This window comes from Peromyscus maniculatus, chromosome 21 (genome assembly GCF_049852395.1).
Source record: "Peromyscus maniculatus bairdii isolate BWxNUB_F1_BW_parent chromosome 21, HU_Pman_BW_mat_3.1, whole genome shotgun sequence".
NCBI classification, from domain to species: domain Eukaryota; kingdom Metazoa; phylum Chordata; class Mammalia; order Rodentia; family Cricetidae; genus Peromyscus; species Peromyscus maniculatus.
Genome location: NC_134872.1, coordinates 5,790,156 through 5,803,166, shown reverse-complemented (window position 1 = coordinate 5,803,166; position 13,011 = coordinate 5,790,156). Strand labels below are relative to the sequence as shown.

The 13,011-nt window shown below is 53.0% G+C and overlaps 1 protein-coding gene across 4 annotated transcripts in view; it reads left to right on the top strand.

The window, feature by feature from the left end:
- Ilrun (inflammation and lipid regulator with UBA-like and NBR1-like domains) overlaps nucleotides 1-10,512 on the top strand; it is a 78,025-nt gene extending 67,513 nt beyond the window's left edge. For all 4 annotated transcript variants that reach the window (XM_042266011.2, XM_006983126.2, XM_006983128.2 and 1 more), the window contains one exon: nucleotides 7,594-10,512. In XM_042266011.2, the coding sequence (XP_042121945.1) occupies nucleotides 7,594-7,629 (36 nt within the window). In that variant the 3' untranslated portion in view covers nucleotides 7,630-10,512. The remainder of the gene's footprint in view (nucleotides 1-7,593) is intronic.
- The last annotated feature ends 2,499 nt before the right edge of the window (nucleotides 10,513-13,011 follow it).

Genomic DNA, 13,011 nt, shown 5'->3' with positions numbered 1-13,011 from the left:
TGAGGTGTGCTTTAGAAGGGCGAGGGGAATTTCCAAAGATGGTCTTTGAGGTCTGTCAGAGGAGGGTCACTTCTAATGTGAAAGCCAACAGCACCAGCAAAGCAGTTCCCAAAGGGCTTGGTAACAGCAAGATTGAACCAGCCTGGCTGACTGGGGCAGAAGAGGAACAGCTTACTTTCTTCTGAGTTAGGATGGAGGGCTTGCGGGCTTGCGGGACAGGGAGTTGACAGACGACAGTGGAACCTGAGTGGAGTTCTAGAAGAAGCAGGCCGAGGCTCAGCGGTGTTTAGCGCTCTCAGCTGAGTGCCAGTGTCTGCAGGACTAGACACTTGGAAGAGCGCCTCTCCTGACTGATTTCCTTCCTTCTTACTCTAGGAGATGGCCAAAGAGAGCTCTGTTCCCCAGTATCTGTCTCATCTGGATTTTAGCATACTTAGAGTTAGCTGAGGTCCTGACCATAAATCCAAAAAGTGTTCTGAAGTCTTGACTGAGGGGAGTCAACCTCAGCTAAGAGCCTTCATCTGCTTATGGAGCTTCAGTTAGTGGTTTGCTGTGCTGATGTGTGGGGAGCAGGGTTTCTAGCCAGGGCTGCTTTCTGTCGGCTCCACAGCCCTCACATGGTGCTGCGGCTCCTTGAGGCAGCGCTCTTGGTTAGATCAGGGGAAGTTGAAGGCTGGGCACTGGGGTGGGCAGAGGAGAAAAGATGGGTGGGGGGGTGAAAAGGAGAGGGTGCAGGGGTGGATGCTGACTGCATTGAGGAGGGTGGGCAGAACTGGGTGACAGGCGCATAGGCTGGGGTGGACAGACAGGTTCCTTGGCAGCAACAGAAGTTAAGACTGGCTGGGAAAATTGTTATTATAGAGATAAGAATAAAAAGTGGTTTTACAAGGTTGTTTGTTTGTTTGTGTTTTCAAAACAGGGTTTTTCTGTGTAACTTTGGAGCCTGTCCTGGAACTCACTTTGTAGACGAGGCTGGACTCAAACTCACAGAGATCCGCCTGCCTCTGCCTCTGTAGTACTGGGATTAAAGGTGTGCGCCACCCAGCATACAAGGCTTTTAAAAGACAGAGACCACGGCTGGAGAGATAGCTTAGTGGTTAAGAGCATCGGCTGCTCTTCCAGAGGACCCAGGTTCAATTCCCAGCGCCCACATGGCAGCTCAAACTGTCTGTTACCCCAGTTCTGGGGGAATCTAACACCTTCACACCAATGCACATAAAATAAGAAAAAAGAAGTTAAAATAAGAAAAATTAAAAAAAAACTCTCATAACTGAGTTAACCCTTTAAGCAGTTTGATAGGATCAGAAGGCTATGACCTGAGGCTACCGTAGTCCTCATGCCTAAAGCAGACCTCCTGCACTTACCCCTGGCTAGCACGTAGGTACATCTTTCAACTTTGAGGCGCTTTCTTTGAAAGTGGCCAGACTGTGGTGGTATGGTACCTTCAGAAGTTCCTGCCTGCGTGAAGTGGCCCTGCCCCGCCATCAGCAAGGCCCTCTGAGCAGCCAGCAGAAGGCTCAAGTATTTTGACCTTGCTGGTTGTCCTCATTACTCCAACATGTAAGTCCATTTCTCATCATGCCAATTAGTCCCTGGCCCTGGGTGGCCAGTGCACCCTGCACATTTGTGTGTGCAGTCCCGGGTCAAGACAAACTTCCTGCCAAACCTTGCACTCTCCTGGGCTTGTATTCAGTGTCTGTAAGTGATAGACAGGGGCACTGGGCAGGCAAATTTAGGAGGCCTCCTAATGTCATCTGCTGCCTTTGGTGCAGGGGGAGGACTGTTTTCCTGCGTGCAGCCAATGCTCTTGTTTATGAGCCTGTGTGGGCCTTTTTCTTCCCTTTTTCCTTTTGGATTTTCAAGACAGGGTTTCTCAGTGCAGCCCTGGCTGTCCTGGAACTCACTGTAGACCAGGCCACCTGCCTCTGCTTCCCGAGTGCCGGGATTAAAGGTATGAGCCACCACTGCCCAGCCTTTATTTATTTAAACCAAATCACAACTAAAGCAAAATAAAGACAGGTGTATGAAAGTCTCTGTGTTGTGGTGGTTTATCTAAGCAAGTTTTCATGTGGGGGAAAGGACTAATTCCAAAAGGTCTCAGTAAAATGTCCTTTTTAAAAGGAATTTTGGCCTCTTCTTGACCCCTCCCCCAGATAAAAGACAAGAACCGAGTCCCCAGCACAGCCGTCCCTTTATTCATTTTTAGTGGGAGATGTGAAGGGTTGGGGGCTCGGCCCTGTGGGCAGTGTGGTGTGGCCACTGTGAAATGGGAACTGAACAGAGAAGCAGAAGCAGCAGACCTGGTTCTGGTGTATGTCACTGCACAGCTGAAGTGCTTTTCCCGGGGACTGCTGGTGTAAGTTCAAGGATCTTTAATCCAGAAGTACAAAGCAGGAAACTTCTGAACGCCAACAGGATTCCTCAAGTGGGAAGGTCTGTGTCAGGAACCTTTGTTTCCTACAAAAAATGTCAAATTGCTACATATAATTTTCTTTAAGAGTAAACCATCCATGAGACATAAGTAAATGGTGTTTAGTTTTGGGTTCCACCCCTCAGCCAGCACATGCAGATATTCCAAAATCTGGTGGGGGTGTGGTTCCAAACACTTCTGACAGAGCAGTTCACATTTGGGTCCTCAGTGTGCACCCTTTTGGGGAAAGGTTTGGTGTGTGGTTTTTTTTTTTTTTTTTTTTTTTTTTTTTTGGACACCGTATTTCAGGCACTCCTGTATTTACAGGGGCCCTTCACAGAAGCTCACAGTCATGCCCTGACTCTTGCTGCTCCACAGGGTCAGCGTCATGAAGACTGTCAGAGACAGTTGTTGATGTTGGGTTTACTTTGCGGACTCCATTGGGCGGAGTAGATCTTTCCCCAATTATTACTAGGGCTTGACCCTGGGCAGCACCTGTGGAGCATGCGACCGACCGCTGTGCCCCACCTTCCGAATACAAGTGCTAGATCTTACATTGTTCTTGGAAAAGATAAGGATGAGTAGGAGTGAACTTAAGTTTACACACAATAAATTATTTTAGAAAAATAGCCAATTTGGGGTTTGCAGTAGTTAGCCTTGCATTCTGCACAGATGATCAGGACCTGATGCACCTGCTGTGTTCATTCACATCATTGAGGCACAGTGAACTCTTCCCTCCGGGACAACCAGCTGTGTTCTGTGTGGGCTGGAGCACCTCAGCCCCTGCCTCTCTGGCCCGTGTGCTTGGGCTGCCCACAATCTTGACAGCGGTTCTTTCCAAAGCCTGGGAAGACTGAAGTTGGGAAGAGTCCACTCGGCTACTGCAGGCCTGTGCTCCTTCCCTGGCAGGTGTAATGATAGCTGCAAGGAGAAGCCTTTTCCTGCAGAGTGAGCTCTAGGAGGAATTGGCCTTTAGATCCCTACTGGATTGGTGTCCTGGCAGCCTTGGTTGGATGGGTCATAGATCCTGATAAAGGTGGGTGGCCCATTACTAGAGTTTTCCTGCCTGGCCCACAGTCAGGACAAATCTTTGTCACCCGCCAGTCCCACAGCTGCTCAGACCCAACCAAGTAAACACAGAGACTTATATTGCTTACAAACTGTATGGCCATGGCAGGCTTCTTGCTAACTGTTCTTATAGCTTAAATTAATCCATTTCCATAAATCTATACCTTGCCATGTGGCTCGTGGCTTACCGGCATCTTCACATGCTGCTTGTCATGGCGGCGGCTGGCAGTGACTCCTTCCGCCTTCCTGTTCTTTCTTTTCTCCTCTCTGTTAGTCCCGTCTATACTTCCTGCCTGGCCACTGGCCAATCAGTGTTTTATTTATTGACCAATCAGAGCAATTTGACATACAGACCATCCCCCAGCAGTGGCCTTCTACACCTCGCTGGTGGGTTCGTTTTTTGTCTGGGTCAGAGTTGAATTCTGAGCTCTCTGGTGCCATCTGCTGCAGCAGTGTCCCTTGGTCTGTCTGTCCCTTAGCGGCGGTGTGCTACTGCAGAAAATAAGGTCAGGGAGGGTCTGGTTTCTGCTCTTCTTACAAGCAAAAGCCAGGGCTCAGGAGGCAGCTTGGTGGGTAAAATGCACACTGCAGGGCACCCATATAAAAGTCGCAGTGGTGTGCCAAGTCCAGGTGATGGGGAGGTGGAGACACGGATCCATCCCTAGGGCTTCCAGACCAGGGTGAGACACAGGGTGTGTTACTAGATGCCAGCAGAGATTGCTGTGCCGCAGACCCCTACCAGGCCATGGTGGTGACCACCAGAACCTGTTCCGCTGGCTTGCAGAGGAACTGTGGATAAGCCTTGCATCAGGATTTTCTCTCTCTCCATGCCTCAGGTAGGAAAAACACTTCCCATGTGGCCCTCCTGCCACAGGCTGCTCAACACACTGCCTGGACCTTTGGGCGTCTCCCCCTCTGCAGCTGGTGTAGTGTTGCCTGAGTTCTGTACGTGACACGTACAGTCCTGCATGTGGGAAGTCTCTGTCGGCTGCTTCCTTCCTTCCTTCCTTCCTTCCTTCCTTCCTTCCTTCCTTCCTTCCTCCCTTCCTCCCTCCCTCCCTCCCTCCCTCCCTCCCTCCCTCCCTCCCTCCCTCCCTCTTCAGTATGCTACTCTTCATTTGAAAGAGAATTTCATGGGCCATTCTTTCTGGAAGACATAGGACCTCAGTTATTAGAGAACCATAAATTAAGCCAGTTAGATGGTCCGAGGGTCCCATGGCAGGTGGGAATCCAAGAGTGCACGTCTTTATCCTGTCCCTGCCCAGTGCATAGATCTCATCTTTTCTATTAAATGGGGGGTCGGGTCAGCTGTCTGGAAGTCATACTCCCTATCTAAGTATTCCTAGACAAGCCTGGGAGGGCTGCATGCACTGAGGAATGGCTGGGGTGGGGGTGGGGTGTACTTCATTGCTTGCTCTCCTCGTCCCCCTGTGTGATTTTCCTGCTCAGACCTTTGAGCATTGTGCTGGTTCCCAGTCTGGGCTGCCTCTGTGGGTCGCTTTGCGTGAGTAGCTGCTGCTGGGCGGTGCTCAGTCAAGGCTTCAGCTGCTGTGTCCTTGCTGGTGCACGGGCGAGCGCCTTCCACTGGAGCCCATGAGATGGAATCTGAGAGTTCACGCTTGGCAGAGCCACCAAGGGCTGCAGCTGTGGCGGCCAAGGTGGTTGCAGCCTTCATTTGCCTACCGGAGACGAGGCTGGTGCAAGGGCCCGCAGGCATGTGGCATCCTGTCGTTCTAAACACCAGCTTGGCTCTCCAGTGCTGTGCCCTCTATGAGTTGGAAAATCACGTATTTCTGTGGACCCCAGACTTAAGTAGACTGTTATGTGCTGCAGCACCTGGTGAATAGTCGATGCCCCTTCTTTATCAGCCTTCCCTTTCTCCCAGTTCTTCTCTGTTGGTTACACACACACACACACACACACACACACACACACACCCCGCCACCTCCAGTAATATTACCAAACAACTAAAGACATACCATACTTCTGTTCTTCAGTACTTTCCACAGGGGGAAAACTCAAAACCTCATGTTCCCATTCTTAGAAGCTTTGGCCTCAGGTGGTATTTTCCTTGGGGTACTGGTTTTCAGCCTCCAAAGCGAGGCACTGTGTGTCAGCTCCCAGAACCTGGACAGTGAGTAGCTATATGGAGGAGTCAGGTATGTTGGGAAATACCCTCCAGGGTCATGTGAACATGCAGAGTGGGGAGCAGACCCAGCTGCCCCGGGTCTTGTAGCGCCACTGGCATCTCCCACTAACCCCACCCCCGGAGCCTCCACAGCTGGGGCCCGACTGATAGGTGGCCCAGGCACTTGTGTCCCCTCAATCAACCACAACAAAACCGACTTTGGAAGGGCCTGACTTCCAGGTGTCTGACGCTCCAGGTGTTCTGAATAGTACCTGTCCTTGTTCGGGTACCAATTTAGCACACCTCTGAGGCCCAGGCACTACACTGGGACGTAAAGTTGTCATCCTGGCTCCGTTAAAACCATCTAATTCTGTTTAAAGAACCGTGCTGATTTTTGAAAGCTCTCTGACTTTGCCCACATTTCATCAGACTGATGGGGGTGTCTATTTCTTCCCGCTGTGGGTTGTGCCTAGATTTGGGGTTCTTTGGATGGACATCACACAGGCCAGCTCCCTCTGACCACTCACAGGATGACTGGGCCTCGAGTGTTCTCCATGGAGGCCTGTTGCTGCAGCCCACGGTGGTGTACAGGAGCCTGGTACAGCTGGTCACGAGTTACCTTTGCCCTTTTAGGCCTTTGCTTTGAGTGAGATCCACCCAAGGAGAAGGGAGACAGGTTGCACACTTCAGCCCAATCCCGTGATGGTTCTGGTGCTGGCTTTCTGTGGAGTTTCCTCTTCATCCTCCAGGACAGGGTTTCTCTGTAGCCCTGGCTGTCCTGGAATTCTTACTCTGTACTCAGAGATCCGCCTGCCTCTGCCTCCTGAGTGCTGGGATTAAAGCTGTGTGCCACCACCAGCCAGTAGAGTTTCGTTTTCAATGTAGGGGCCGTAAGATGGAAGTCTTTACCACTCAGCCAAGGAGCATAGAAAGTACCTTTGGGGTGGAGTCTGTAATCCCAGCACTTGGGAGGCTGAGGGAGAGGATCAAGGATTCCAGTCTCGGTGGGGTGGTAGTGGCGCACACCTTTAATCCCAGCACTTGGGAGGCAGAGCCAGGCGGATCTCTGTGAGTTCGAGGCCAGCCTGGGCTACAGAGTGAGATCTAGGACAGGCACCAAAACTACACAGAAACCCTGTCTCAAAAAAACAAAAACAAAAGGATTCCAGTCCACTTTGCTTGCGAACACTCACCTGTAACTTGAGTTCCAAGGGACCCAGTGCCTGCTTCTGGCCTCCATGGGCTCCTGCCTGCATGTGGTGTGCATAAGCTCATGGACGCACATACCCATAATAAATCTATCTTAAAAACATTTCCAGTCCATCTAGGCTACATAGTGAGACCCTGTCTTAAGCAAAACAAAGGACAAGGAAAGTAAGTTTCTGACTGAGTGCACTTGAAATGTGGTAGGAGGGGCAGCTCACTCTGGTCCTCAGGCGAGGTTGTGAGCTCCACCTCCTAGCAGCTGCCCCCTCGAAGGCCTCCTCGGTCTGTGGGAAGACAGCCCTAGGGTGGACTGGGGCAGGTTCGGTGCCCTGTATGGTGCCTGGTGCTGGGTAAGCAGCAGCAGCAGCTCAGCTTGTTTTGCTTGTGTTCACTTTGTGTATGCCACAGCATGCATGTCACCGTCAGGGGACACCTTGTGGGAGTCAGGTCCTCCACCGTGGGGATCCAGGGATGGAGCTTGGGTCCTCAGACTTGGCAGCAGCCGTGATCCACTGCGTCGTCGTCTTCAGTGGAGGTTTGAGAACTGTTGTCAAGGACAGGCAGGAGTTTTGTGCCCTGGCTGGAAGAAAGTGGGCATCAGCCGAACCGCCTGTCTCTCCTCTCTAGGCTGGTGGGATTCAGGGGGAAACTCGGCATCTGGGCACATCCTGATCCTGGGTCTGATGAGGTGCTGCGCGGCCAGGGCAGTGAGCCTCACACCTCTGACTGTGCACATCACACCCCGGTGTGCACATCACTGACTGTCTTCACTCTCTTCCAGGGGCTCCACGGGCCTTACCCCTTCGGACAGTCTTAAACGGGTGTCAGCAAGAAGAAAAATTAACAAAAGACAGAAGGCCTGACTTTGGGGGGAGAGGGCAAGGGGTTCCTCTGGATTGCAGACCACATCGCACGGACCCCTGGCTCAGACCCCCACCTACCCCCCAATCACGGAAGAAGAGGAAGAAAGACTGGTTTTGAGTGAACTCAGTATGCATGTGTGAATGCTGAACTGCAGGAATGGTGTTGAGGCAACCAAGAAGAAATCCACGCAGAAATCCACCTTGGGTTTGGGTGATGACGTCAGTCTAATGAGTTGTTAGGTCATTCGGGAAGGGGCAGAGATTTAAAATGGGGGAAAATAAGCCATCTTTTTAAACAAAAATTATTTTACCTACAGAGAGGTTGTAGTTCTGAGCACATGTTAGTTTTCCCCTCTTCCCGATGTTTCTTTAAGTAAGGGACGGCGTGCTCTACAGAGCAGGGCTTGCTCTGGAAGCCGTCACAGTGAGATGAGGCTGGCATGGCATGTTTGGGGACTCGGCCAGTCGGTGTTGCCGGGCTCGTGCCCTCACCTGACTGCAGTCTGACCTTGATGGTTCTTAGTGGCTTCTGCCAATGATATGTCACCTTCCCCTCTTTTCAGTCTCTTGTTGATTTATACCTTTGACATTTGTGTCTGTCAGCCCAGGGCTGCTTAGCATCAGCACGCTCTCAAGTCCAGACTTCCTGTGTGGCCAGCAGAAGCCTGGAGGACAGTCTGAGAGGTGGCCTTTTGCACACTTGTGACAGCTGGGACCGCTTCCTCCCATGTTTCCCTTGGCAAAGGGAGTGTGGCCACAAATACGCAATACTGGGCCCTTCATGCAGTGGCCTGTCTTCCCTTGGCTCTCGCTGGGTGGGTGCGTGTGCTACATGCACACAGGGCTGTAACTCAGCAAGTGTGAACTGTGCCCTGCTTCTCTTACCACACAGCTCCCCTCCCTGCCCCCCCATGTCCTCGTGGCATTCTCACAACCTATTAGTGGAGCTCGAGCTGTTACAGAATGATGATACAGCCCCAGCTGGGAGCCCCACTGCTGACCACTGCCCGAGAGGCCACAGTCAGGTGGAAATGAAAAGACCTCCTCCGGCAGGGACTGCTTAGAGTGGGGTGGCAAGTTGCAGCCCAGCTGGAGTGCAGGCATTTGCTCCCTGGGGGGGGGGGGGCGGGGTGCAGTGCCCACTAGTGTCCCATGGACTCCAAGCAGGTTGAAATATGGATGTCTCCATGGGCATCTTAAACCAGGCTAGAACAGCTGTCTGCCAAAGATACAAGAATATGCAAAGTCCCTCTTCTTAACCCCTCCTTCCCTAAGTCAGTGGTTTGAGAGCCGGGGATGTGGATTTGGTGTGGCTGTAGGGTCCCCTGCCTGTCTCCAGCCCCCATGTGTTCCAGGGTTGTGAGCAGAGCAGGAGACCAGGGTATGAATGACTGTAAGAGGTCTTCTAGCCTGGGTGTGGGTGCAGGCCTGCCTGCCTGCCTGCCTGTCTCTGTCTGGATGTTTGAGTTCCAAAAGTGTGTGGTGTTTGTTCCTCCTCATTCTCTTCTGAAACTATTGATTTTAAACAGTTGATTGTGAAAGAAAAGCTTGTATGAAAATCCCCCTCACCTTTCCATGTCCTGAAAAAGCAACCAACAATAAGCTCTTTTGTTGAGGAAGTCCCCTGGGCAAGTGGAAAAGGCCATGGAGAAGGGCAAGCAGCTGGATCTCCAGCTAAATGGGGGCTTCCCTGGGACCCTTACTTCCTCTGCACACTTAGACCCTTGAGCCAAAGGCAGTCCCTAACAGGTGCCCAAGCCACGAATCTCAGGGGACTTTTGTCAGGGGGACTCGTTAGGGCCAGTCTCTGAGGACACTGCCACCCTAGAACACATGCATGCCCAGCCATTCTTCCTGCTTTCTGGCCTTGGAGCAAGCAGCGTGTCTCCAGCTGCCCTCTTGGAATCATGAGAGGCTTCAGCCCTGCCTCACTGGCTTCCCCATCTATCCCCTACTAGGTACCATACTTCCTCAGTTTCCCAGCAGGGACCTCGCGGGCCACTGTCACCGAGTGTCCTTCCCGTCCTGTGCACCTTCCCTCTGTAGCAGCCTCACTTGGCAGATGTAATGGCTCAGGTACCCTGGCTTCCTTCCCAGAAACAAGTCCTGTCTGTGCATCCTTGAGAGGTAGCTCGTTGAGAAGGCCAGCGCAGGTGCAGTCCTTGGCCCGCGGCTTCCTGAGTCTGTCTGTCTGTCTGCAGTGGTTTCTGCAGCCCCTTGGAGCCTTCACACGTACTAGGCCACCTTCTGGCAGGACCCCCAGTCCGCCACCCACGGGGTGAGGCAGACACCAAGTTTCAGGTGGTAAAGAGTCTGAGCCCAGTTGGGGGAATGGGTGGGTGCAGGCTTGGGAAGACTCTGTGTGTGGAGTGAGGTGTGTGTGTGTGCGCGTGTGTGTGTAGGTGTGTGCACGTGTGCATGCCTGTTTTCTTTTTGCCATGGGGACGATTGAATTTGGGGCATTTTTCTATAAAAAAAAAAAACAGCCGCCTCTCCCCTGTTAACTGGCTGTAACCATAAGCCAGTCACTTTCATCAATGCAGCAGGTGGCCAAGGTGGGAAGTGGGCATGATGTGAAGACCCCCCCCAAATTTAGCCTGAGCTCCCAGCAGGAAAGGATGAGAGGTTGCCAGGACTCACAAATGCAACTAATGTGTTGTCCCCAGCCTTGCCCTGCTATCCTTTGTTTCCTTGGGTGAATGTGGGGCGACCTGCTGCCCCTCCCAGCTGGACAGTGACGGGTGTCTGGTGGGCCTTGTGGTGCCTAGGAGGAGGAGACGAGGTTTTCCTTACCATGTAAATGAATATTTGTATGATTAAATTAACACAAAACCCCACCTTTCTCATGTGTGCGTGAGTTTTATTGCACTCGGAGCTGCCTGTTGACCTGGGTCACCCCACAGTAGCTCCAGTGCACCCGTGCAGACAGACCTGAGACACTGAGATCCATGTTTTGGGAAGTATTAGGCACTGTGTGACAGCCGTAACAGTGCCCCACAAGGGAGGAAGAGTGACCCTGAAAGCTTCGGGGGACTTGGGGTGTGGCTGGGACGCTCAGTCTCTGGTGGGTGGTAGGCGGGGAAGGTGGAGGCTGCTCACGTGCTGGACGACCAAGACAGAGGCCGAGCTGTCCCTTCCAAAGGCTCATGGCTAATGGGAGGTTTCAGCTGGCTTGGCCCCAGCCCCTGAGGGTTCCACAGCCTCCCAAAAATAGTACCACAGCTGGGAGACCGTCACTCGGTAAGAGTGATTAACAGGTAGTCAGCTTTGGTACACACTTGTATCTTCTGACACCCAGAAACCAAAATGGTAGGCTCCAAATGGTCTGTGTGACAAAGATGAGTCAGAGCTAGGTGTAGTGGCACATGCCTGCCATCCCAGCATCGGGGAGGTGGAGGCAGGAGGATCAGGAGTTCAGGACCAGCCTCAGCTACATAGTAGAGGAAAAGAAGGCCACTATGGCAGGGTCAGATACTAGTTGGCAATTCCTGAAGTTTGGGCTGATGTGTTGGCCGTGGGGCAGTGCTAGAAGACAGAGCACATTGGCCTCCGTCTGCTGTGGAAAACAGGCCAGAGACAGAGCGCTTGCCAGCCACCATGGGAACCAAGTGTCTGTCCTGGGTGTTCCTCGCAGGAAGCCTGGAAACCTGAGAGCTAGGAACACACTGCAGGCAGTCGGCAAATGAGCGAGGAACCAGCTTTGTGACCTTGGGGCTCACAGAGGTTCAAGAGCACTGAGGCAGCCAGGAAGGTCTCGGAGGCCAACATAAAGCCTATGGGGTTAATGCCGCCAAAGCTTGTCTTCAGAGCTCAGAACTGGAGTCTGGCCGGGGAGAATCCTAGTACTTGGGAAGTGGAGGCAGGAGGATCAAAGGTTGTAGGTCATCCTTAGCTACATGAGACCCTGTCAAAAAAAGTTCCCCGCATCACTGCCTGGGCTGCAGAGAGCATACTCAGGGGGAAAGGAGCGGGAAAAGGGAACTTCCTGTGTCTCACAGCTCTGGACGGGGCAGGCTGGGACCCCAGGTCCTGGGACTGGGACCTCCCAGGTGTCTGTGGCATTTTCACCAACTGAAGAGCCAGCTTGGAGCTGCAGACCGTGCATGGGCCCTCCCCCTGCCTGGCAAAGCTGTGTGTATTCAAGTGGTGCTCATAAGCCAGATTGGGGGAGAGGACCGTCCAGCTGTGTCCCTGCAGGCCGCCTGGGGAACCTCTAAACACAGACTTGGTGGGAGATGGGGCCTCCCAAAGAGCTGATCCCCTGTGCCAAGAGCTGATGCAAGACTACCCAGGGAGCACCTAATATATTGCCCAGAGACCCCCACAGGTGTCCTCACCCACGATAGTACACCTGTACCTGCTTCCTCCCCGGTGCCTACAGCTGTTTGCTCTTTGCAGGGGAGGGACCCCACCCTGTCACCTGGGTCATACCCCCACCCCCACCACCCCTGCTCCTGAACAGTTATTTGCTTGGCAGAATCTGTTTATCTTTGGGGCTGTAACCTGTCAAGAAGTCACTGGGCCCTGGGAGAAAGGAGCAAGTTCAGTGGTAGCTCCTAGCTTGAGCCATTCCCACGGGGGCTAGGTGACAGGGAGGGGGCTCTCAGCTGAGCCTGGGAGACGGGAAGCGGCCACAGTGGTCGGGGAACCAGCCCTCCTCACAAAACAAGCGATGATGCTGCCTCCCTGCCAGGTTCAGGTTGTTTTTGGACCTCCCGCTCTGTTCCTGAGAAGGCCCCTCCCTACCTGGCCTCTGTGACCCAGCCATTTCCCAGACCTCACCTGGAGTCCAGCCTTGACCAGCTGAGAGCACGAGAGCCCTGGGCCCCCAGATGGAAAGGGGCCGACAAGATTGCTCAAGAGAGGGCCGTGTTAGCGTGGGGGTGGGGGTCCAGACTGACGGTCAAGATGAGCATGCTTTAGAGACGAGGACCACACGTTTTTGTCTCTCTGATGCCTTAGTCCTGAGATGCAGATCTGGGGCACGTGTGGGTGTGGAGGCCAGAGATTGGCGGCAGGTGTCCACCTCAGTTGCTCTCTACCCTGTTTTGGGACAGGGTCAGTGAAGCTGGAGCTCACTGATGTAGTTAGACGGGGACCCACTTGACTCTGCCTCCCCGGTGTTAGGGTTACAGGTACCGGGTCCTAGGGATCCGGACTCAGGTCCCCAAGCTTGTTCAGCTCTACCAGTACCAGCTGAGCCGTTTTACATAAAGACCCCGCCAAGCACGCCTCTCAGCTTGCAGAGCTGCGTTCCAGTTGGATGAGGCAGACACAGATGTCATGTGTCAGGAGGTGCCCAGAGCTGAAGAAACACGATTGTCATTCCTTCAGGA